This window comes from Clarias gariepinus, chromosome 11, assembly GCF_024256425.1.
Source record: "Clarias gariepinus isolate MV-2021 ecotype Netherlands chromosome 11, CGAR_prim_01v2, whole genome shotgun sequence".
Lineage (NCBI taxonomy): Eukaryota > Metazoa > Chordata > Actinopteri > Siluriformes > Clariidae > Clarias > Clarias gariepinus.
Window position 1 is genome coordinate 8,586,654 of NC_071110.1, and position 25,916 is coordinate 8,612,569.

Genomic DNA, 25,916 nt, shown 5'->3' on the forward strand with positions numbered 1-25,916 from the left:
AAATATTCCAGGACTAAGATTACCACAATGATAGCTGTTGTCTGCCGTCAGCATGTTCCTGTTTTCCATTGTTTACAGTTGTCCTTTGTGCCCCGGTGAAGTTTCGTAACCTGTTAAAAATACTCTTCTTTTCTGTGAGCTCTGACTTAAGGCACAGAATAACTAAACAAGTATTGACAAGTCTTTAATAAGCTTGAGAGACCAGTCATGTGATTCAAGACACAAGGAACAACTTATGACCTCATCCATAGAAAATAGCTTTATTTCCTTCTTCTACACTTCAAAATTGTTGGTTTTGTGCTCAAACTGATTTTAGGCCTCTTGATGGCACTTTTGAGCTACAATAGCCCCCTTTTACCCATTCCTATCTCTCCATTCTATTAAATGAAATAAAGTCAGTGTGTTATGGAAGGCAACACAGTCATGGAGCAGTGTAAAAAAAAGTGTGAAAACAGGGAGCAGTCAGAGTCAGACATTTAGAGATGTGTGTCAGATGTGTTAGTCAGAGGTGTGTGTGGTTTGTCTGGAAGGGAGATGCCCTTTGGTACAGCATGACAGGACAGGACATGTCCTTATTCCTCTCCACTTCTTTTGTTACAAACAAGGAGGTCGTGTTTACTTTGTGCAAATATACAAATATATGCATAGGTACACACGGAAAAGCTTGAGCACTGGGGAAAACCTCTCCATCGTATCATATTATTATTATCATTATTATTATAAAAAAAAAAAAAAAAAAACACACCCACACACATACAGGTATGCACACACACACACACACACACACACACACACACACACACGCAAACACACACAAACACACACACACAGGTCTGACTGGATGGGTGTTCCATTCTGCTGCTTGGCTTTTTTGGTCTGATTTACATTCTGGTCAAGTCATATGATCTGGAAATAAAAGAAAAACACCATACAGGTTACACCCATGAAAACAAACATTAACTGAATTTTAAGGCTATTTTCCATAAACAGAGAAATGTTTGCACAAAATTAGCTTAATTTTTAAAACTGTGCTGGTGTATATTTTATTTACAATCTTTCTCCTAACAGAGTGTTAAATTGTAATACTTTTGATTTACTGTATTAAAGAATATGAAATCTGGTTTGAAAATAATTACATATTTATTTTATAGCTTAGGAAGTGCTGTATTATGGACCAAACCAGCTGAGCCTTGGACTGCCAGCGACCTTAGAAACATTCAGGTCACACCACCTTTAGATTCATAACTTGTTAAAAACATCAACTTTGATGCACTAGTAAATGATTTTGCAAGGAGAAAGGCAGGAAAGATACCCCTCTAGGCTAGAATATCTGCGATCTTGAATTGTATGGTAAAAGGTTATGAAGTGTTGGGCGATCATCTGACTTGAAATGCCCTAGGGCCTTTCAGGATCCTAATCCGGCTCTGAGCCTAGCAAATGTATTCTCACAAATTCACATGGTTCTTCTATGATTCTGAAAACTTCTGAAAAAGATTTTCCTAAAATGTAATACAGTACACTACATGGACAAAAGTATGTGAACACATGACCAATCACATCAATATGTTTTTGTTGAACCTCTCATTCCAGATTTAGTACCCTCTTTCTGGTAAAAGTTCGGGAAGGTGTTCCACTAGACCTTGGAGCATGTCTGACAGGATTTAGTGAGGTCATTTAGCATTAGTGAGGTCAGGTTTTGAGCTCACTGGGTGGAAGAGGAGAGCTGAGGTCCAGTTCATCCTAAAGGTGTTGGGAGGAGTTGGGGACTGTGCAGTAAACTTGAATTTCTTGACACCCGCCATGATAAAGCATGTCTTCATGGAAAATGCTTTGTTCAAAGAAGCATTGTCATGCTGGAACAGATTCTAGCCCCTACACTAGCTAACTCTTCTAGTAAAGAAAAATGATAAAGCTATAGCATATAGAATTTGGGAGAAGAACATGGGTGCAATGTTTAGGTGTTCATACACTTTTGGTTGCATAGTGGATATGTATAGTTTCTTAAACCTGACAAAGTACAACTCCTGGCAAAAAATATAAGGAATTACGACATTTTGGAGGAAGCTGGAATCTAATTAAATAAAACATACCATTATGACTCAATGATCTAATCAGTAATTCATTATGGATTCTCAAATAAGGTGATGTTTTAGTAGAATTTGTTCTGACATGTATTGGTGACACAAAGTGCTGCTTATGAATCTATCAGTTCACTTAAGTGCAAAATCTGAGTTGGTTTCCGCCAACAAAATACAGGGTTGTATATACTTAAGTAGGATTTGTAACAAATAGACTACATATTAGGTGACATGTGATACAGTATGATAGTATATGTTTCCAGTCAATGTTTCAGTTGATGTTTTCACAGAGGGAAACCCCCAGGTACCTCATGAAAGAATTTTTAGTATTTATAATAGCCCAAAGTATAGCAATTATTTGTTCACAACTTAATAGTGGAGGCAGATTCGGGAATTATGCAAGTGACCGTATAATGTAGTTTAGCAGGTACCCTGCAGCACAGAAAGGACAGAGCAGCATTCACATTACTACAATGATAAATGCTGATTTGGTTTTTTAACACCTTTTCAATCGCTCAAACTCTGTGAAAAGGTTGTAGAACATATTATTATCTCTGCCTCACACTGTTCAAATTACATAATTGGTTCTTTTTACTTGGATGGCCTGATATGCTCCTGTCATGGCTGCCTGTGTCAACTTGACATATTGTGAACACTGGTAAACTGTCAACATAGATTTTTAATTATATTTAACTGCTCTGAAAAGCTGTGGTTTAGTGTCATAAATATCACTAAGATTCAGACAGAGACATAATGTTCTCAAAGAAAGGCTTGTTCACTGACTTTTAAGCTATATAGCAATCACGTTATCTCCCAAGTCACATTATAGAATTTCTATTTTTACTATAATCAGTCTAATTGACAAAAATAACCAGCTAAACATAAAAGATGGGTTATGACTCATGTCATAAACTTTTACAAATTTGAATAAGAGATGTAAAATTTTGTAAATCAGTAGCAAAATCACAAAAACATAGAGTATCCCTAATACAACTTAAACACACACACACACACACACACACACACACACACACACACACACACACACATATATATATATATATATATATATATATATATATATATATATATATTTATATAGTGTTGTAATAATATTGTCATTCATTCATTTATTACTACTATAATTATATTTTACTGGCAGTGTTCACGCGTGTCCTTTGTTAAAAAAAATATTGCATGAACAGCTGGAGGACAAAAGGATTTGTATGCAGAATTTCTGTAAATCAGATAGAAATCAAGATCAGTGCGAACAATGGTTACCATTGTTAGCACTTTTACTTAGGGTCTTTATTGGTAGCAGTCTCTTACATTGACCAGCTTGTTGTCACTTTTTCTTTCTAAATTTGACAAACCATTTTAATAAATCATATCCAATATTTATAACAAATTCTTTGAACATGTCGTAGGCATAGGCTAATAACCTGCTACATTCATGCCACAAACATATTAAGCAATAGAAGAATGTAGTATGAACCTAATGTTGTCTGTGGCATGGACCTTCCATGGTCATAGCCAATCCTGAAGAGGTTTGAAAAAAAAGTGCCATATGAGCAACACAGTGACATCCCAGTCCAGTCTTTCTGAATAAAAATGTCATGTTCACTTATTTTATTTTATTCTTGTCCGCTTTGTCTATTTTTTTGTTAACAGTATTTCTACATGCTGATATATAACAAACTCTGTTTCTTGACTGGTTCAGTAGTTCCTTGAATGCTGCAACATTCGATAGAAAAGACTGGAGCCTAGTGGAGACTTTAATCACTACAATTACTTAAAATTTAGATTAGTCTGACTTTAGAATAACACACAGTCTTAAAAAATTCTCATGAGGACCACCAGCCAGTTTTCTTCAAAACTGTCAAACATTCCTTGCATGTAGGGCCATTTGTTTCCCACAATAATATACGATAAAATATGCTCACACACATGGTCACACTTACCTTCCTTTGCTCATTTGACAACGGCGGCTACATCTGATTTTGCCACCTTGGTTTAAGAAATAAAAAAAATGGAAGAAATAGGCAGAATATTAAAATATTGTGGTAGAAATAACAGCAAACATTCCACAAGTATTCATATATTAATTTTGCATCACTTTTGGCCTATACACCTAATTTGTGAGGCAAAGTTAGCTAATTTACTTAAGTCAGATTTCTTTTTTTTATATAAAAACACAACCTTTCTATTCAAGCCACCTTTTCTCTCTAATTTGATCATTTGCCAATTTCCCACTCACTAGCTCTTCTTTATAACAGAATAGCTACCATCTGGAAAGGGTAAAGGCTAACACATGCTTCATCTGAGCCTGTGCATCTTCTGAACACACTCAGAGCAAAGCACCAACTGTTCTATTCTGCATACAGGAGCGCACAAATGCCCACGATTAGCTAATTGTCCCTGTGATTGACAGAAGAAACTAATTCTGTCACTCACACACAGACAACACAGGCAATGTCGCTGTCTTGAATTACATCTACTCTCTATCTCCAAATGACAGAGACAACACTTTTCTGTTGTCCCACTTAGGAGATCTCTAGCATTAACTTTGCTATAATGACAGACATATTCATTTTCTTTATTAATTTAGTTATTTGTTTTTATTTTAGGTTGTTAAAAGATTATCGATTTATAACACTAAAATGCTAATAATGGAATAAAACACTTGAGGCTGTGTTTTCATTGAAAAGTAATCTGGTACAGGGCAATGTGCCGCAGCCCCATGTAATGCAGAGTCACTGTTACCATCTAAAAATGGATTATTTTTCAATGCAAAATGTTTTACTTCTTCCCAAAATAACTGATACTTCTAAACATAACAAGACTTCTTTTGAAATGGGTAAATAAATGTTTCACAAAAAAAGCCTTTACAAAAAGAAAGAGAGAGAGAGAGAGAGAGAGAGAGAGAGAGACCTCATTTATCAAGTGTGATAGAAATAGATTTATCTGGTTGAGGGGGACTTTTTGTTTTGCTATTGTTTACAAATGAGCAATAGTATTAATTAAATAATATAAATAACAAATGTAAATAAAATCAATCACTGAATATTGTTAAGAATTTATAATTATTATATATTATTAAATACACTGCCTGGCAAAAAAAAAAAAAATTCAGTAAAGTATTTCCAGGAAAATCCAGCAAAGAAAACAACTGAAAATGCTGAAAGAAAAGAACTGCCCCAACACATTATTAAAACCTGAAAAGAAGGTACTAAGCCTTAGGGAATAAATGTGGTCAAAACATAATAACGAATGACTGTAATTGGAGATCACTTAAATGCTTGGTAAAGTTGCATCATAATAACATATTGTGGCGTGGGTGGGGTTTGACAGACGACCATCATGCTTTGCGGGAGGGGTTATGATGTGTTCACCGTGTTGGGGAAAGGTGTTTGGGGTAGTGGCTTCGGCCAGGTTGTGTGTGTGTGTGGGTAGATGTCTGTTTAGTGACTGTGGAATGTGCTGTTGCTCAATAAAGTACTCCCAGCCATTTGCATTGGGCAGCCAGGAAGCTCACTTGTCTCTCCAAGTTCTGCTTAGCGGTAAAAACGCTACATTTGGTGTCAGAAGTGGGATGGAGAGTAACGGCTTAGAGCGCACCCCAGAGCAAGCTACAGCTCCGTGTGCCGTCAGCCGGCGAGGCGACCTACAGCTGCACCTGCCGTCCTACAACGGCGCTGTCGAGCCCCACGCATTCACCGCCCAGGTGGAGCTAGTCGCTGACTTCGCGGGCTGGTCCCCGGCGGAAACAGCCGTCCGGGTGGCCCTCTCGCTGGAGGGCGAAGCTCTCCGGGCGTTGGAAGACCTCCGGCCGGATGAGCGGAAGGACTGGGCGAAGTTGCGGGAGTCGCTACACTTCCGGTTCGGCGCGAATGACCGTAACGAGGCCGCGTGCGAGGTGCTGGCAACCCGTGTGCGGAGCGCCTCCGAGCCACTAGGGGCGTTCGCCATGGACCTGAGATCTCTCGCACGCCGGGGCTACCCGGAATTCGGGCCCGTCCAGCAGGAAGAGCTAGCACGGCGTGCGTTCCTGCGGGGAATTCGGCCGTCGCGGCTTCGCGAGCACATCCTGTTGGCGGCACCAGCTTCACAAGGCGGTTTTGTGTGGACTTCACAAGGCGAGCGCGGTTGTATGCTGCCGGACCCGGCTTTGAGCATTCGCACCGTATCGGGAAGTTATTTGAAGATACGGGCCTGTCGCACGGTGCTAATACAAGTAGGTGCAATCATTCTTTCCCATCCGTTCTTTGTGGCAGACATCGAGGATGATTGTATCTTGGGTTTAGACATTTTGTAAAGGTGGGGTGCGGTACTGAATCTCGTGGACGGAACTCTGCGCGGTAAGTTCGGGTTAGCCAGGTTGCTAGTGCCCAAAGCGCAGCCGGACGGGTTAGAAGCACGCACCAGGGGGGGCGGAACTTCCGGTGGACGCGCCATGTAAACATCCGGTAGCCGACTGAGCTAGGATAATGGCCGAGCTAATGCAGCGTAGCAGTGTAGGGCTTAGCCAGTCACAGGCCGACACCGTGAAGTCCCTTTTGCACGAGTTCGCGGATATTTTCGCGGTAGATGAGTGCGAGTGCACACATACCAATCTGGTGCAGCACACGATTGATACGGGTAATGCAGCGCCTGTTCGGCTACATCCGAGATGCCTCCCACTAGCTAAACGAGCTATCGCCGAGCAGAAGCTGCGCGAGATGGCCGACTCGGGCGTCATAGAGCCAGCGTCCGGACCGTGGTCTTCACCCGTTGTGCTCGTGCGTAAAAAGGACGAATCGTGGCGGTTTTGTGTGGACTACCGGCGGTTAAACGAGGTAACGCGTAAAGATTCTTATCCGTTACCGCGGATAGATGACGCGCTGGAGCACATTGCGAGCTCGTCGTGGTTTAGCTCGTTGGATTTGCGTAGCGGGTATTGGCAAGTAGAGCTCGCCCCGAAAGCACGACCAAAAACCGCGTTCTCGATCGGCCAAGGGCTATGGCAATTTCGGCGCATGCCGTTCGGCCTCTGTAACGCGCCAGCGACGTTCGAACGGTTGATGGAGAAAGTGTTGACGGATATTCCTCGCAACCGTTGTGTCGTTTACCTGGACGATTTATTGGTGCACGGCAAGGAGTTTGAGGTCGCGCTAGCTAACTTGCGTGAAGTATTTTCGGCTATCCGGCGGGCGAATTTGCGGCTCAACCCCAAAAAGTGCCAGCTGTTGCGGCGGGAGACGGGTTTTCTAGGACACGTAATTAGTGCTAGAGGTATTGCCACCGATCCAGCAAAAATTGCGGCAGTGCAGAATTGGCCTGAACCGCTAAATGTGTCACAACTGCGCACCTTTCTCGGGTTAGCCTCTTACTATCGCCGGTTTGTGAAGGATTTTGCCACGATCGCCAGTCCGCTGCACGGGCTCACAAGAAAGAATCAGCCGTTTCGCTGGGACAGGGTGCACGCGCGTACTTTTACTCGGTTACGGAAAGCTTTGGTCACGTCGCCCGTTCTCGGATATCCTGATACATCTCGTATGTTTATCCTCGACACGGACGCAAGCGATGTAGGGCTGGGGGCCGTCCTGTCTCAGGTTTCCGAGGGTAAAGAGCATGCTATAGCTTACTTCAGCCGTGCGTTGTCAGGACCGGAGAGAAACTACTGTGTCACCCGGCGCGAGCTGCTAGCGGTCGTCGCGGCCCTGAAACATTTTAGGCCGTATTTATACGGGCAATCCTTCCTGCTGCGAACCGATCACACTTCGCTGATGTGGCTGCTTAGTTTTAAAGAGGCCGAGGGGCAGTTAGCACGATGGCTCGAGCGGTTGCAGGACTACCATTTTACCGTTCAGCACCGAGCGGGAAAACTGCATGCCAACGCCGATGCTTTATCCCGCCGGCCGTGCAGCAAAGAGCGTTGTCGGCACTGCGAGCGGGTGGAGGAGCGCGTGGGTGATCGCGACATCGAACACTCTCTGACCCCCGTGAAGCCCAATGTTCTCCCTGCGCAGTCCTCCGGAGCCCCCGTCGGTAATCAGCCGTCCGATCCGGTGTGCAGCCGAGTTATCGCATCACGTAAACCATCGCCGTTTCGCCTGTGCTCCAGATGGACTGTGATCAGCTAACTGCCGAGCAGGAGAAGGATCCGGCGCTGCAGCGGGTGCTGGGGTGGGTTAACGCGGGCCAGAGACCGGATTATGCCGCAGTTGCTCACCTGGGGCCCGAGGAAAAAGCTCTCCACTCGCAGTTCAACCGACTAGTGTTGCGGGGAGGTTTACTCTACCGTCACTGGGAACGACCGTGTGGCGCTGGCGAATCTTTTCAGCTGCTGGTGCCGCAAAATCTGCGGTCACGAGTGTTGGGAATGGTACACGGGCATGCGGGTGCGGGACACTTCGGAGTCACTAAAACGCTGCGGCGGTTGCGCGCTCGCTTCTACTGGCCGGGCTGCCACACGGATAGTGAACTCTTTGTGCACAGATGCGACATCTGCACGGCAAAGAAGGGACCTACCCAGCGCTCGCTGGCACCCCTGCAAGACTTTCGGGTGGGGGCACCTATGAAGCGTATGGGCGTGGACATTCTTGGGCCGTTTCCTATCTCCGATCGCGGGAACCGGTATGTGCTGGTGGCCATGGATTATTTCACCAAGTGGCCGGAGGCGTTTGCTGTCCCTGACCAGAGCGCTTCCACCACGGCTCGAGTGCTGGTGGATGAGGTGTTCTGCCGATTCGGCGCCCCGGAGCAGTTGCACAGCGATCAGGGGCGTAACTTCGAGGTGGAGGTGTTTGCGGCGGTGTGCGAGCGCCTCGGGGTGAAAAAGACCCGCACCACGCCCCTTCATCCGCAGAGTGACGGCCTCGTGGAACGCTTCAATCGCACGCTCACCACCCAACTCTTCGTGCTTACCAGCGACCGTCAAAAGGATTGGGATGAACATTTGCCTCTCGTGCTTTGGGCTTATCGCACAGCAGTGCAGGAGTCCTCACAGCTGACGCCAGCTGCGTTAATGTTCGGTCGCGAGTTGCGCACGCCCGTGGACCTTGTGTTTGGGTCCCCCCCACAAGTGGATTTACCCACGAAGCCGGGGTTGGATTATTTTTTTGTACTGAAAGACAAACTGTTCCGTGTCCACGAGTTGGCACGTAGACACTTGGCGGACGCCGGTGTTAAACGGCGCCGCGTGTATGACACTCACAGCCAGGGGCGAGACTTTGCTGCTGGGGAGCAGGTGTGGGTGTATTCCCCTGGAAGGAAAAGGGGGCTCTCGCCTAAGCTTATGTCTCACTGGGTGGGCCCCTGCACGGTCATTGCCCAGCTCTCCGATGTAGTCTACCGGGTGCGGTAGTGGGTCGCGAGTGGTCGCGAGTGGTCGCGAGTGGTCGTGCTCCACCGAGACCGTCTCGCTCCCTATCGGCCCAACGCCAGTGAAACATTGAACTCTGTGGAGGCCGGTCCGCCTCGGGAGGGGGGCTGCACCCCTCCTTCCCCCGCGGAAAGACTTCGGCGTTCACAACGCCAGCGCCGGCCACCGTCACGCCTCCAGGACTGAGTTCGCCATGGTGACCGGGGACGGTCACAGCTCGGGTGGGGGCAGTGTGGCGTGGGTGGGGTTTGACAGACGACCATCATGCTTTGCGGGAGGGGTTATGATGTGTTCACCGTGTTGGGGAAAGGTGTTTGGGGTAGTGGCTTCGGCCAGGTTGTGTGTGTGTGTGGGTAGATGTCTGTTTAGTGACTGTGGAATGTGCTGTTGCTCAATAAAGTACTCCCAGCCATTTGCATTGGGCAGCCAGGAAGCTCACTTGTCTCTCCAAGTTCTGCTTAGCGGTAAAAACGCTACAATATATATATATATATATATATATATATATATATATATATAATAGAAAGCAGACGCACAGTGCAATGAGAACTGGGACTAAACAGCTGTGTGGCCATAAGAAAAAAACTGGTTAGTAAGACTCATCAGAAAAAAAGGCTTCAGTTTTCTGGCAAGCATAAAGAGTGGACAATGGAAAAATGCTGTGTGGTCTGATAAGGGGGTCACCCAATTTCAGATCAACTAACTGGTGCATCAGTGTAATACAGGAAGCACGGACTTGAAACGATGCACGCATGCATGATGGCCATTGTACAAGTACAAGCCACTGAAGGCAGTGCTATAATCTTGGGTTTCTTCATTTAGTCAAATCTGGTCTACCTTAATATACATAATGGTAATCAATGGTGTTTTAGGCATGGTGGTGTAGTGGTTAGCACTGTCGCCTTGCATCTCCAGGGTCCAGGTTTGATTCCCGGCCAGGCTTGATTTCCATCTCTGTGTGCATGGAGTTTGCATGTTATCCCCGTGCTTGGTGGGTTTCTCCCACAGTCCAAAGATATGTAGGTTAGGCTAATTGGCATTCCATAAATGTCTGTGAGTGTGTGTATGTATGTGTGCCCTGCTATGGATTGGCACTCTGTTCAGGGTGTACCCCGCTTCGTGCTCTAAGCCTCCTGGAATAGGCTCCAGGTCCCCGTGACCCTGAATACAGGATAAAGCGGTATAGAAGATGAGTGAGTAAAAGTGAGTGGTTTCGGGAAAGTTAGGAATAATCTTCATTTATAAATTGGCCTCCCTACTGTATGCAGTAAGGAAAAAATAAAGGCGGTCAAACAAACTTTTAGTGTGTGGAACGTTTTTTGGCGAGGCAGTATAATTTTATTGCCACATAATTGCAGACATAATTTCATTTCTTCATGCCTTTTTGCTCTCAGTGTTTTTTTTTTTTTTTTTACTTTCTTTGGCAGGTGCCATTTCCCTTGTATGAACTTTGTGTGTGTTATATTGGAGTTTTATTGATGATTTCTATATGCAAATGTGGCTAGATTTCAGGGTTAGAAGGTTAGAGTTTACAAATCTGTGCACAAAAAGTGGCAAAAAAAAGGGTAAATGATGCCCCTGTTCACAAGTGTAATTTGCTAATGTCTTATAATACACTGTCACAATTATATTCCAGGTTTATATCGTCGGCTCACTAAACTCACATGAAATCACCATGATCCCCAACAGGAAAAGCACAGCAGCTATAGTCAGCCCTGCCTGCCTTAAAGAGGTATAGTCTGTGAAGAAAACAAACCAAAAAAGCATAAATAATTATATTAGATGACATAAAGAATTCAAGTGCACTTTTTACTAAACACAACATACAAAACATTTACTGAGAGTGTTTTATTCATTATGAGCTTTGAATATTATTAAAATTTTTGAATATTGTTTTGTGCGATTAACATTAAGATAACTTTTACATTTATTAAAAGTATATATATATATATATATATATATATATATATATATATATATATATATATATATATAATTTATTTATTTATTTTTTTTTAATTAATTACTTTTTTTTTTTTTTATTTTATTTTAAAAGACTTTTATTACCACACAAAAAATATAGCCCTCATGGGTTTTTTTTTTTTCTTATAAAATATATAAAACAATTATCTATATGGAAATGTATATGTATGTAAGCATAAAGAACATTCTGTGACATAGAACAGGAATCAAGCATTCAAAAAATGTAATGCCATATGTAATAACAGTGTAAATTTTTTAATTGCTTTTCACTATGTTTCAATGTGCTTGGTGGGTCCTTCAGATATTCTTATCTTCCCCACAGCCCAATTGCATGCACTCTATTGTAATCACTGCCATTTCTACAATTGCCCATAGTGTGTTTGTAGGTTGCCAGAAGGTTGGGGTCCTCGGCAATGCATCTTCCCATTACAGCAGTACCCAATAATGTGACATCAAAGGGCAACCATCTCTCAGTGATGAGGGCTTTAATAAATTAATTATTAAATTAAAAGTTGAATAAGTAAATAAATGATATCACATATCAAAAGTATTATGTTAATTACTTTTAATGTAATAAGTAATTATTCATATTATATTAACCATGAATTGCTTTTTAATGCACAGTGTTCGCCACAGAAGGTTCTAGTAAGGAGAAATATTTAAAAATATGAATAAAAAAGACATTTATACCATATTTGAAGGACTCATCATGTTTTTCTGTGGGGAAAATACCACACAAGGATTGGAACAACTTTAGAGAACTTGTAATTACAGCCAACTTAAAATAACATCAAATATTTCATCCCAGTTGAGGTATTTAAATGTTTAAACATAAAACAAAAAAAGAGTAAAGTACTTTTATTTTTATCACTTTTTACATACAATTCTGCATCCAGAATAAAATAGACATACTATTGACCCAAGTTTGGCTTGCATTTTTGATGACTTAGACATGAATTTAATAAATTATGCTCGTAGCTTTGATACGGAACTAAAAAAGTAACTACAGACATCAAAGTTGTCTTGGATTTGTGTGTGCCTGCTTATGACTATGTGTGTGTTTAGTTTTGTCATGTGTGTCTGTATGATTAACAGAGGATATGAGAAATATATACTCATCTGTCTAAGAAATGAAGTTTTCTATGAATCTATTTATCTGATCCTGAAATAGCCAGGGACTGGACATGCTACTGCTCTAGCAGAGTGCATTGCTCAATAAACAGGAAGCTAGTAATGTACAGTACACTGTCCAGAGAGAGGGAGAGAGAGAGAGAGAGAGAGGGAAGGCTATGTTTGATTTTTTTTACCCCATTCACTGTCCGTTAAATTAGGTTTGTTAGAATTGTGGTGTTTTGAATCGAGGCTGGTCATCTTAGACTTGTTGGTCAGCGGAGCTGCAATGTTAGAAAAGTAAAATAACAAAGCATGAGAAAGTGCTTAATGCTGAGTATACAATAAAAAAAATATATATATTATATATATATATATAATATATATATATATATATATATTTCATTATATTTTGCATATGCGGCAAACAATTTCATCCATAAAAAAGAGAACAATGTTCATAATGCACAGAGATATCCAGCTGTTAACCACTTTGCCTGAGAGTTGGAGTCCTCTTATCGCGCTCATATGGATCCTTCCATAATTAATTCTAATTAATTTTCAGGTGCACTCATTTTCTCTCTGACCTGTCTTTCAAATTGATTTTTTATATATTTCAATAATGTGCCTCTCTAAGGGTATGCGCTCAGTTTAATGGCATGCCATAATGCAAACTAGCGGAAATCCTACATATCTTTAAGCCTCTCAACATGCAATGAGGGTTGAACACTTTTCTAATTACCTGCTAATTAGTTTTGGAGTTACGAGTGCCCTTGGTATGCACTGCAGAATGACAGTCACCCTACATTATTTTCCTTGAGGCACTCATAGCCTTTTAAACACTAAATGAAAAAACATAATTTTATTATCAGTTTTTATTAAAAATAACTTTATTAGGTCAGGTTTACATGACAAATGTTGTTAATTTCTTTTTTTTTACAGGTTTATAATATTATTATTATTATTATTATTATTATTATTATTATTATTATTATTATTATATAATTACCCTCCTTTAATTAATTAACAGTTGTAATTGTAATGAATGGATTTTGGACACCAAAGAAAGTTTTCACTTTTAAATACTATCACAAGACAAAAGTATGTTTAAAAGGAGTCAGAGCTGCCGTTTGCTACAAAAAGTATTTTAAACAAAGGGCTTAGAAATCTGCATGTTACTACTATCTAGTTTTGCAATGATAACACTTAATACTAAATAAAATCATATTTCTGTTGATAAAATGTTTTTAAATATTAATAAAAGAACACACTGTTTTAGGGTTAAAGATAGCATCAGGTCACATCACATCGCCCCTTAATTGATTATTTTTTCTAGAACAGTAAACCTCCAAGTGATTTTCTGCTTACTTATTTCTGTGGTTAATGTTTTTGTATTGCAGCCACAAGGTGGATTAACTTTTAAGAAATTGTTCTTTTGGTGTTCCTTTATTTACAATTATGAAGAATACCATACGCTAAGTAGTTTACTATTTTTTTCTCTTTACTTTCATTTTAATTGAAACAAAGACAATGTGCAATCCTTGATATGTACTGTATCTGTGGTCAAAGAGAGATCACCCTTTACTTCTGTCATCTGGATTATTGTAGGTGATGTAAAAGTTGACCTACTTTATATGCTATAACATTTTCCCCTACAACCTCTAGACCAATTGGAGGCTGGGGATTGCAAAGTGGGACCTCCCACTCAAACTTGTTTGTCAGTAACATTTAATGGATGCTTGGTCAGATTAAGATATAAGGAATTTGGTGGCTGAGTGTTCCGATACCTTTACATCATAGCCAGGGTTAACTTTTTACGCCTTCTGCTTCATTAGCTATTTTGTGGTATAGTATCAGACAGGACAGACTGGACTTTCGTCCCTACAGACATAGGTGAGCCTTGTGTGCCCATGATCCCGCTACCAGTTTACTGATATAAAATGAATAATTAATTTTATTCAAATCACCTTGTGGTGGTGTAAGTGATGTGACTGATTGATGTTTATTCAATTTGCAAATGCTGCATTAAAAACAGGCATTACCTTGTGTTGTATTCATACTGCCATTGATCTTGTTTTCATGGTTGTCCAAGTCAGTTGTCATCTCTAGGAATGTGCAAAAGAATCATCGTTATTATTGCACACAGATAAAATTTTATTAAGACATAAAACACCAATATTGGACACATTCAGCATTAGGCAGTGAGAAGTCAGTTGCATGATTGTATCAGGACAGACAGGTCTTTGGTCAACACATAATTGTAGGTTAGGGGTGCGTTCCCGTTATCCTGCTGCGAGTTTACTGGCATGAAATTGATCATTAATGTTATTTAAATCACCTTGTGATGATGTTAGTGTTGTGACTGAAGTTTGACTGGTGTTTATTCAGTTTTTTAAATGCTGCATTAAAAACAGGACTAATGGCATTACCTTGTGTTGTTTCCAGACTACCATTGAACTCGCTTTCATGGTTGCTCAAGTCAGTTGTCATTTCTGAGAATGTGCAAAAGAATCATGTTTATTATTGCACACAGATTCAATTCTATTAAGACATAGAACATGTGGGACATATTTCACAATAAGCAGTGAGAAGTCAGTCCCAAAATTGTGCCAATCGAGCATCCATTGCTAAATTCTATCATATTATCCAAAACATACTGTATGCACCACCTTCCGCCATTTTTGCTGTATCGCAATTTCAGTATGGGATTTTTTAAAAGTAATTCTCTGAATAACAAAGCATTTTAAATTCTTTGAATCTAACAAAAGCTGGGGAAAAATCATTATCATAATTAATGTGAATGGAAACAGTGTAATTTTGGAGTTGAAAAATCTCCCAATCACATACATGTGCACATAGGCACACACACACATATACTGTAATAATAATACAAATAAGAATTAAAATAAAATTGATAATTATGCCTGGTGCACTGTGTGCCCTAATACCTTTATCTGATACCTTCATAGCCAACACTGCCTTTTTTTTTTGTTGCAGTTTTTCTTTTACAGAACAGACTGGCCAGTTTGATAATCAATGTTATTTAAATCACTTTGTGGTTGTGTTAGAGCTGTGACTGACCAGTGTATATTCATTCTTTTTTAATGCTGCATAAAAACAGAACTGATGACATTACCTTGTGTTGTTTCGACACTGACATTGGTCATTGACTCTTCTGGAAATGGACAAAAGGATCATCTTTATTATTGCACATATTCCATTTTATTCAGATAAAGAACATTCAGTCAGTCATTTAGAATGGGATTCTTCTTAAGTAGCTACTTAAATAAATATTTAGATTTAATAAACACCATAATTCTATTATGATTATGTACTTTCAAATATCAAAATGACACTATGACCTGATTGAACTTTTTTATATTTCTGCAGTCACGTTAAAATGTTGTTGTTATAGCAGTATAATAATAAAAATAAAAATCCATGGGGTGTACAATAAATACATTTGAGTATTGCATATTAACTTTTAAATTAACATTGGGAGTTATTTATTTTTGATAGCATAGTTGTTTACTTACAAAAATTGCCACTTTCTCATTTGTTAATGCATTCTTTAAGTTTGTGTGTCACTTTATTTTATGCTGCATCAAATTGCCTTTTTTCCTGTCTGACTATTAACATAAATTTACATGGCTAGTGCTTTGCAACTGATCCCACAGACAAGCCAAGACAGCACAAGTCACTTAAAGGAGCAAATGGTAGTCATAGTAGAAAGGCACCAGAACACTTAGTTCACCCTCTCCCGCCTCTTACGGGCTATAAGCATCTCCAAATGCCCCAGATCCCAGTTTAATCAAGTAGCCATAGGATGCATCAGTCAAACAGGTCTGATCCCCAGAGGACCCACCCCTGCAACCCACAGTGCACAGGGATTTGCTGCCAAAATCCTGATGACAGACACCACAGCACACTCCCTTGTGTATATCTTGTGAAGTCATGCCCTAAGGAGTCAAAATTGGCCAGGTGGCACAAACAGAACCTACACAATGCTGAGCATGATATTTTGCTTTGTAATGTTATGGCTGACATTGAATGTGATATGCTAACCCTGAATATCATTCTATATTAATACAGGAAAGTGTGCAGTAAATCAGAAAGTTAGTATATAAATGAAGTTAATGAAACAAATGAAAAAAAAATTAAGCCATAGAACAATAAGAAAAGAGAAGGTTTACCTGTTTCATTTAAATTCGGCCTTGTGGTGACTGAAGGTGGTGAAGAATACTGAACATTCGGCGTGAATGAATCATTTCCACCAGCATATGCTTTGGAATGATGGAATAAACATATAAGAAGCTTCAACATATGAGCGCATAAATGTGCATTTTAGGTGCATTAAATCTCACAAGGCTGGTGGAAGCCTACTAGCAACAACAACAACAAAAATAAAAGAAATAACAAAGAAGAAAAAAAAAACATTACATTTTTTATGACAATTAATGAAAATGGGTAAAGGGCGAGTATGGATTTAAAGATCGTTCATGCGTGCACACACATAAATGTATTTAAGGATACCACCAACAACAACAATAATAATAATAATAATAATAATAATAATAATAATAATACCATCAATAAGTGTGCCACTGTAATGCATCAGAAGAAAAAAAAAGCTTCTTAATGCTTTTTAAAAAAAAGTTTAAAACTTATGAGGTCAAACACAGAGACTGAGGAGAAGCTTCTTCCCACTGAGGATACAGACTCTTAATCAAACCACCACACAGGACTAAACACTCTGATCTGATCCTACACCACCCAGTACATTACACATTAATGGACACTTGCACAGTTAACACTCATTTGCACATGCGTTGCACACTGTTACTGTATGCTGTTATGCTCATGACTGGACATGAGCAATTCCATTTCGATTCTATTTTATAACTTGTATATAGTGTAAATTTTACTGCTGAAAGTATTTAGGATCGCGGGGACCTGGAGCCTATCCCAGGAGGCCTAGGGCAGGAGGCAGGCTACACCCTGGACAGGGTGCCAATTCATCGCAGGGCACACACACATACAGTACTGTACACTTACTCACACACTCATTCACACACTATGGGCAATTTGGTAACGCCAATCAGCTTAATCTGCAAGTCTTTGGACTGTGGTAGGAAACCGGAGTAGCTGGAGGAAACCCACCAAGCACAAGAGAACATGCAAACTACATGCACACAGAGATGGAAATCAAGCTTGGCCAGGAATCGACCCCAGACCCTGGATGTGCAAAGCTGAAAGTTGTCTATACTTTCGATATTGTAAATTTTTTATTATTATATTTTTCTTTCATATTTTATATTTTTTAAATGAATATTTTCTTTTTTATATTCTATTTTCTTATTATTTTTTATATTATTATTTTCTTATATTCTTTTTTTTATTACTATATTCCTATTTTATAATCTTTATTTGTATAATCTATGTTCTTTTTAATTTTCAGGTCATGGGCGGTTAAAAAAACAATAATGTCACTGCATAGTATACTGTGTATGACGATGTATGTGACAAATTAAATTTAAATTTAAATTATCCTGGCTATTTGCAGAGGAGAGAAAATTGTACAATACTGTGGACACAATAGTGATGTCATGTAGAAATTTTGTTCCCACCTTATAAAAGCATTTTTCTTTGAATGAAAGAAGTCAAATAAAGAATGTTGTGGTGAACAAGCCTGTGGTTCAACACTTTTACTAAAATTCCCATATCCTTTTTTGAGCAGAGAGTGAGCACATGCTAATTATACAACAGTTACTTCAGATTAAGCAATCTGATATAATGAGATGCATCACACCAGTGGTGATAATGGGCAGTAACAGCACTGAAAGGTTTAACTTTATGTATCTTTCTACCTCACAAGTGTTTAAATAATCGTTAATTACACTGTCAATTGCAGAAAGTAGGCCGGTATGGTCTGCAGTGCTGACAAGCACTTTCAGCATTACTGATTCAATTAAACAGCATTATAATGGTATAATTCATTATTGCTTAATTACAACATTTCTGATCTATGTACAGTAAAAGTAAGAAGAAGAAAGAAAACTAAATGTGTGGGAGACATTCTCAGGAATTAGCAAGAGAGAGCGACAAGTCAAGATACAGAGTGAAATTTCTGAGGTGGGGCATTTTGGTGACTCACCTCTGAAGGAGAAGAGGACCAGTAATATTGCACTTCCTGCACAAACTCTCTGTAAAACAAAGCACACCCACAGTCACGCAAACACGCATACACTAACAGAACTAAGTGTGCTTTTCACAAATCCGTAAGACTCCGTTTTAATGACTGATTAAAGTTTTAAAGGATTTCTGGCTCTTTTATTAATTATACAACAACGCTGTTTGTATTCTCAAAATTGACTGTTCATAGAGCATGCAAGCTGTAATCCAAAATACAACTTAATATTAATGTTTTTGTTTCTATGGTAACACAACAAGAAGTGATGGAAGGAAACTCCAATGTAAGTTCTTACAACTGAGGTTTTAAGAACAGATAAGTTTGTGCTTTCTCTATAACATGAAAAAAAATAATTGCTTGAGTGATTGATTGTCTTTGTTTAAGACATTTGCTTGAGTTAAATAGAGAACAACTTTTTACAGCTATTATAATATATTAACAATAAAATAACATGTCTAGTATGTACTTAAAGACAAAAATATGCATACTAGGCTAGGCTAAAGAACCCACACATTTTATGTTATTTTATTACTTTTTATTTCCTTTGCCAGTTATGGCACCTATTTTTAAAAATAAACCTTAGCTTGCTGCATACAGTATTTGGGGGAAACACTTTTTGGTGAAGTGTGGCAAAGAGTCCAAGGCTGCCGAACTACTCTCCAAACTTCCCATCCCAATCCAACTAGGCACCCACAAACAAGTCCGATCCATGGCGGTCCGACTCCGCAACCCACAGCACCCAAAGTAATAGTCACTTACATCCTGGCACTAGACACTACAAGTACACACCCAGAGGTTCTGTGAAGTCATGCCCCAAGGGGTTAAAACTGCCCAGGTGGCATGAGGGAAACCCAAAACCTACAATAGGTGATTTTCATGTTATGGCTGATCGGTTTACATGATGTCTGCAGTACAATAACTGACAAATTCACAACTGAGTGACCTAAAAATATTTAACTCTACCTATTTTATTGGACAATATTTAATAAAAACTTTTTTTTTTCCAATTGCAAATTGTATATAATTCCACATTTATTTATGCAGCTTAAAAAAGTCTGTCATGTCACTGCTTCTCATTAAATCATTTGACACATGGGAATCCACCACTAATCTGCGAGCTTCCACAAATCCACAGTCCAATCTTGTCCAGACATTAGCTCGCTCTCAGTCCCCTGCCTATCCTGTTAAGCCTCATTTACTTGGGGATGTATACCAGTCCATGCCCCATCTGCAAGGTTGTTGCTGTTTCAGTAGGTTTCTGACCATTGCCAGCTTTTCTTGTTAGGCTTTATTATTTTTAAACATGCACAGATGGAAACAAAAAACTAAATATAAAATAAAATATAATTTAGCATTATAATGATACGGTGGATACAGTATGGCGGTAAGCCATACAATCTGGTAACTTTCTAAGGCTAATAGGGTTGTAAAAGCTAAAAAAAAAATGTGTTGGTGGAAAATAGTCATTGCTAATTTGGCTCAATTATAGCTGATTTGGTACTTCCACTTCCCAGATAAGTTTTCTTAATGGGTAAATAACTAAGACATAATGGCTGTATAATGTCACGCTGCCATATGATTTTAGAAATCAGTCATAATTGGACTACAGAGTGCAGAGGAACATGTACAGTATAACATTATACTGTTAATGCACATTTGCTCTTTTACATTTATACTCCATTAATTTTAAACAACAAAAATTAATACTAAAAATAATTTTTAAAAAATCTACTGTGTGATAAAAAAAAAAAAATCAGAATAAAAACATTGTAAAATATGTTAAATCAATTATTTAGTCCTATTAAACACTAAAATATGCAAATGTTAATTTTATGGCTTTTGTATTTTTGTGCAACTAAAATTTGTACAATTTATCTAAACATGTATTTCAGTTTTCTTTATTTGTTCACCTACACATCGGCATGATGTATAACTTCCTATCCACCAGAGGCAGCAAATTCAAGACAAGCAATTACAATTAGCATGTGAACACTTCCCTTGAATTTCCCTTTACTTATCATGTGCAAATGATGTTAATTAACTGTGGGTATTTAAATTTCTCTAGTTTTGTGTCTAATTACTTTTAAGATTTAAGGCCAGATATCAGGCTTTTTTAATTGAAAAATATATGTAGAAATGTGTGACAATCTCTACAATAGAAAGATTTACTAGTACACACACAGACATATTGTAACATACCTAGCATAACTATATACATGTGCCTGACAAAGCCAAGTCAACATCTTGAAATAACTTGCCCAATCCCATGATGTTGAAAGAATAAGTGATTCATCAGAACAGGCCGCATTCTTCCATTGTGCCATAGAGCAGTTCTGATGTTCACATGCCTATTGTTGGTGCTTTCAGTGATGTACAGTGGTCAAGAAAGGCATTCTGACTGCTTTACAGCTACTGTATGCAGCCCCATACAAAGCAATCTAGGATGCACTGTGTGTTCTGACACCTTGCTATAAATGAAGCACTTACTTTTTCAGCAATCACTTTCACATTCTTGCTATTTTTCAAAACCTGGCATTAAATTATGTTGAAAACACATCAGGCACTATTCACACTCTTCATCTTTCTTTTTAGCTACTAGGTAGTCAGGACTTGCTGACAAACTTTGTGGTTATTCATGTTCGCTTATTTATTTTATAAAAATCAGCATGATTATTTAATAGCTATAGTCTCAGGCAAGAGCATACACTGTACAGACAAAATTATTTGTCCAAACCTGTAATGACATGTCTCCAAATACATATACTTCAATATGGAATTGGTCTCTCTTTTGCAGCTATAACAGCCTCCACACTTCTTGGAAAGCTGTCCACAAGATTTATTTTGTGGAGCATTTATGAGGTCAGGCACTGTTGTGGGACGAGAGGGCCTGGCTTACAATTGGTCATTCCAAAGGTGCTTAATGGGGTTGAGGTCAGTACTCTGTTCGAGCCAGTCTCATAAAACCATATCTTTATAGTCCTTGTTTTATGAACTTGGGCACAGTCTTGTTGGAACAGAAAAGAGGCCTTCGCCAAAGAGTAGCATTGTCAAAGATGTTTTGTATGCTGACGCAATAAGATGCCCTTCACTGGGGATAAAGGATCTAATTGAAACACATGAATTCAATCATTAACAGATTTGACCAAATACTTTTGTCCATATAGTGTACAGTATATGCATATACCCATGCTTTATCCAGCCACCAACAGCTATCATCACCCAACTGCTCCATCAGCTTGGCTTGTGTTTTGGCAGCTTTCAGCTTTTAACATCTATCTGGATTTCTCTTTCAGCCGTGAATCATTTCTTTTTGTATTCATTGCTATTTATACTTATCTGGAATACTGGAATTTGTAAAATCCTTGTTGGAGTGTTTCCTTAGAAACTTATTAATTATACAATTAATACTAAATTAACATCTGAAAATAAATAATAAACTAGAAGTAGGACAGGAAATGATTTTCTATATAGGAAGCACTACCACAAGCATTGGCAGTGGTTTGCTTTGATTACAGATGGTTAAATTGATCAAACTGATTAAACACTGAGAGCACCAAAAGTATTTTATAAGGGGGGTAAATAATTGCCTACAAATCAGGAATCAATGGCTTGTGGATTTTCAATGAAATGTAGCAGCAATAACTAAATAAAAATGTTGCAAGCTGTAGATTATTTTTTTTGTTTATATATATATATATATATATATATATATATATATATATATATATATATATATATATATATACAACTTTGTTCTATTTAGGGCACCTTACTAAATTAAATTATATTGCTTTCACAACCTTTTATCTCTTTTCTTGAGTAAAACATTGCCTAGAGGACCAGCTTGTTGCTTTTATTAAGTTCTTTGATAGCAGGCAAGTTTTATTTTTAAGGGAAAAATTGCTCCTCTTAAGAACGTAAGGATCACATTCACATGTGTTGGATTTGTTTATGCTGTACCTTCCTTTTATTTTTATCCATTCCTCTTTAATACCACTTATACTTTACAGGGTTACAGGGGGCCTGGAGCCTATCCCAGAAGACTTTGGGAGCAAGGCAGGGTACGTGCTGGACAGGGTGCCAATACATTAAAGGGCCAGCACACAAATTATGAGCAATTTGGGAACACGAGTTAGACAATTAGGAAGCACAACAAGTATAGGGAGAACATGCAAACACTACACACATAGGCCAGAAATTAAACCTTTGACCCTGAAGGTGCAAGACCACAGTGCTAGCCACTATACCATCATGCTGCCCTTTCTCATGATGCTGTCTAAACTTTCCTCCATCTTCTTCAGTCAGCTTTTTGCTTCTTTTCCATCATCTGAATTTTGTTCATTATAATAGTCATGTATAAAAAAAAACCCACAAGCCATTACTATGTTTCATAGTCTAAACTGTTGAACAAACCCTCAGTGATTTCCTCTAGCTACCTCACTATGCATTAATCCCTGTCACAATTCTAAATGCTGACTCAAATGATTGCTTCATCCAGTCTGTTGCAAAGTGAAATGATTGACATCTGGTTCGAGCCCCTCAATAAGAAATACAACATGAACATTGTTTATGATTTAAATTTTTTAAACAGGAACTGGAGGAAAAATTAAAACCCACTGTGTCCACACTAAACAGTCAAGTTCCTCTAGACAATGCTGAAGTTTACCAAAATGTATTTTAAAATCAGGCATGATGAAGGCAAAATGAAAGCTTTAGAAGAGGAAGTATTACAAAGCATTATACTGTATATCACCATGTGTATCCTGTCTATTTAGAACACTAGCAGCAATAGTGTATGATGTGTCCACATTGCGCAATGCCAGCTTTAACAGAAGTTGCAATCTGTTGTAAGACAAGTGAAATACAGTACACTGCATTGCCAAAAGTTACACACAAAAAAATTTCCTTTGACCCTCTTTAGCTTCGGCTATGACATGCAATGTAGTGGCAATGAAAATCATGTGTAAAAATGATTCCTCATGCTCCCTGTATCACTCTTTCACAATTCGAGTCCTGCGCTGTTATTTTAATGCCATAACAATCCATCTACTTTAGCATTGCTGTAGGACAATAAAACACTTCTTGTGAGCCAATGTGCCCTGTGGAGGCAGTAGAGTTGTCTTGAAATAGACCGCTCCCATCAGGATACTGTACATCATGGTACTTTTGTATTGAGTTGAAGTGACAAATGAACCCAATACTGTATGTGCCATGCCTTATTGTTGGGTGTAAGCATTCAGTCCTGTTCCTTAGTACTTTACCCTTGTACTAATCATTATATAATGATTATTATTAGCCTATTTGATATCACCTGGAAGACAGTGGGTTCACTTTTGATTCTGCTTCTTCTTCAGCTTTAATCATGTCATCCGCTGAAGTTTTTCCTCACCACTGAATTTTCTGCTTTGCACAATGATCTAAACCGACAACTGCATTTCTGTAAAGCTGCTTTTCCATGACATCCTTTGTTAAACAGTCTTATGTAAATAAAATGAATTAAATTAGCCTCAGCAGTTTTTGCTGCAAGCAGCCACGCCGATAATGCAAGTGATCTTGAAAGTTGACAAGACCATTAATCGAAGTGTTGTATCATTTGCTGTTACTGCAGTTGCTGTCTCCCGAGGCTTTGCCTGCATGAAGTACATTATACATTTAACATCTACAATCTAACTGTGCGATGGCCTAATTATCCAAGTGTTTTATGAACAAATACATTCATACAAATAAAATAGGTGTCTAATAGTCACAGTCTGAGAATGGTTCTCTCTATCAAAACATGTCATCCATCAGTCTGCATCTCATCCTTGTCCCTGCATTTTAAAATAGAGTAGCATCATCTGTAGACAGTAGGCAGTCAACAGTATAAATGACAGTACAAGCATGATTAGGTGCAATTATCATGCAGCAAACAGAAAGGAAAATAACAAACACTACATTTAGATGACTGCTACTATGTATGTTGCATAAATTGATAAAATATTATTAAACAAAGCAAATGTTTATATACATATACACTGTACGTACAGTAGTTATACAGATGGGGTTCTTTGGATATCCAGTGATTGTTTGCTTCATTTGCTTGGTGGCGTAGTACTGTAATTAGCACTGTGGTCTCACAACTCCAGGTTCGAGGTTCGAGTGTGTTGTGGTTGCATGTCTTCACTTTGTATGATGCGTTTCCTCCAGGTACTCTGGTTTCCTCCCACAACTAACTGTCATTTCCAAATTGCCCCTGGCATGTAAGTGAGCGTGTGCTTGTGTGCCCTGCAATAGACTGGCACCCTATCCAGATTGTACTTTACCTCATGCATAAAGATCAAAGCTACAGTACAGGCCTTCCGTGACTCTAAACAGGGCAAGTAGTATAGCGAATGTGTGAGCGATTGACAGAAGGAGTAAGTAATTAAATGTATCTAATAAAATACAATGTTTAGGCATAATATCGTATGTTAGTTAATTCATAGGTGACAATGTGTGTCCCCACAGTTATGGATGCAAAAATGTCCAAAAATACTTGCTAACATAATCATTAGTACTTTCTTTTGAAAACAATTTATAGAGGATGAAATAATCACTTTGTATTGTACTCTGAATAAAAATCATATGTAATATGCCACTGCATGCCTGACTTAATAGTATAAACTAAAAGAATCAAAAGTATAATTAATTAAAATAAACAAAATAAGCTTTCTATTGGAATCTACTCTTTTAAAATTATTTTTGTTTAAATGCGACTAAGCCTATCTTCCAGAAAAATCATTCCACTTTTCAATAAATTTGAATATTGATGTGTACTGATCTGTGTATTTTACCCATGACATGAAATACATTAAAAGGTTTCTTTATTGCTAACAGGATCAAAACCGACATTTCTTAGCACTGTGATCATCACATGGTTAGAAACAGGCAGAAACGACCTTAAGACAGTGAGCCGCATGTGTTTCAGTCTCTGTAGCTATGATGCTCATTTAGCTTAGAATTCTTATCACATTCACTCTTGATCGAATGAAATTAGCTTCCTTGCTGCTCAAAACCAAAAACTTTAACAGCTTACCTTAGTTGCCATGCTGAAAATGTTATGCATCAGTCTTAGGTCTCAGCGTTCAACTTCCTAATGTTGTAAAAGCAAACCGTTGGTTGGCCACACCCTTTTTTTCTACTTCCTTTTTGTCACCTCGTGGCTTATTATATT

The 25,916-nt window shown here is 38.8% G+C and overlaps 1 protein-coding gene across 1 annotated transcript; it reads right to left on the reverse strand.

Moving 5' to 3' along the window:
* Positions 1 to 233: 233 nt before the first annotated feature.
* Positions 234 to 25,916, reverse strand: fxyd5 (FXYD domain containing ion transport regulator 5). Its single transcript, XM_053508048.1, has 11 exons — positions 25,779 to 25,916; positions 18,689 to 18,737; positions 16,728 to 16,817; positions 15,671 to 15,709; positions 14,964 to 15,026; positions 14,577 to 14,639; positions 12,732 to 12,818; positions 12,115 to 12,141; positions 11,106 to 11,180; positions 4,040 to 4,085; positions 234 to 906 (listed from the first exon to the last, which is right to left on the reverse strand). The coding sequence occupies exons 1-11, from the start codon at positions 25,806 to 25,808 to the stop codon at positions 882 to 884; spliced, it is 594 nt and encodes a 197-aa protein (XP_053364023.1). The 5' UTR covers positions 25,809 to 25,916; the 3' UTR covers positions 234 to 881.

Coding starts and splice junctions, on each gene's coding strand:
- fxyd5 (XM_053508048.1), bottom strand. CDS start 25,808: ATGCATAACATTTTCAGCATGGCAACTAAG. Junction 12,819..14,576: donor CAGTATGAATACAACACAAG/GTAATGCCTGTT, acceptor CTAACATTGCAG/CTCCGCTGACCAACAAGTCT. Junction 11,181..12,114: donor TGATGAGTCCTTCAAATATG/GTATAAATGTCT, acceptor TTTTCTTCACAG/ACTATACCTCTTTAAGGCAG.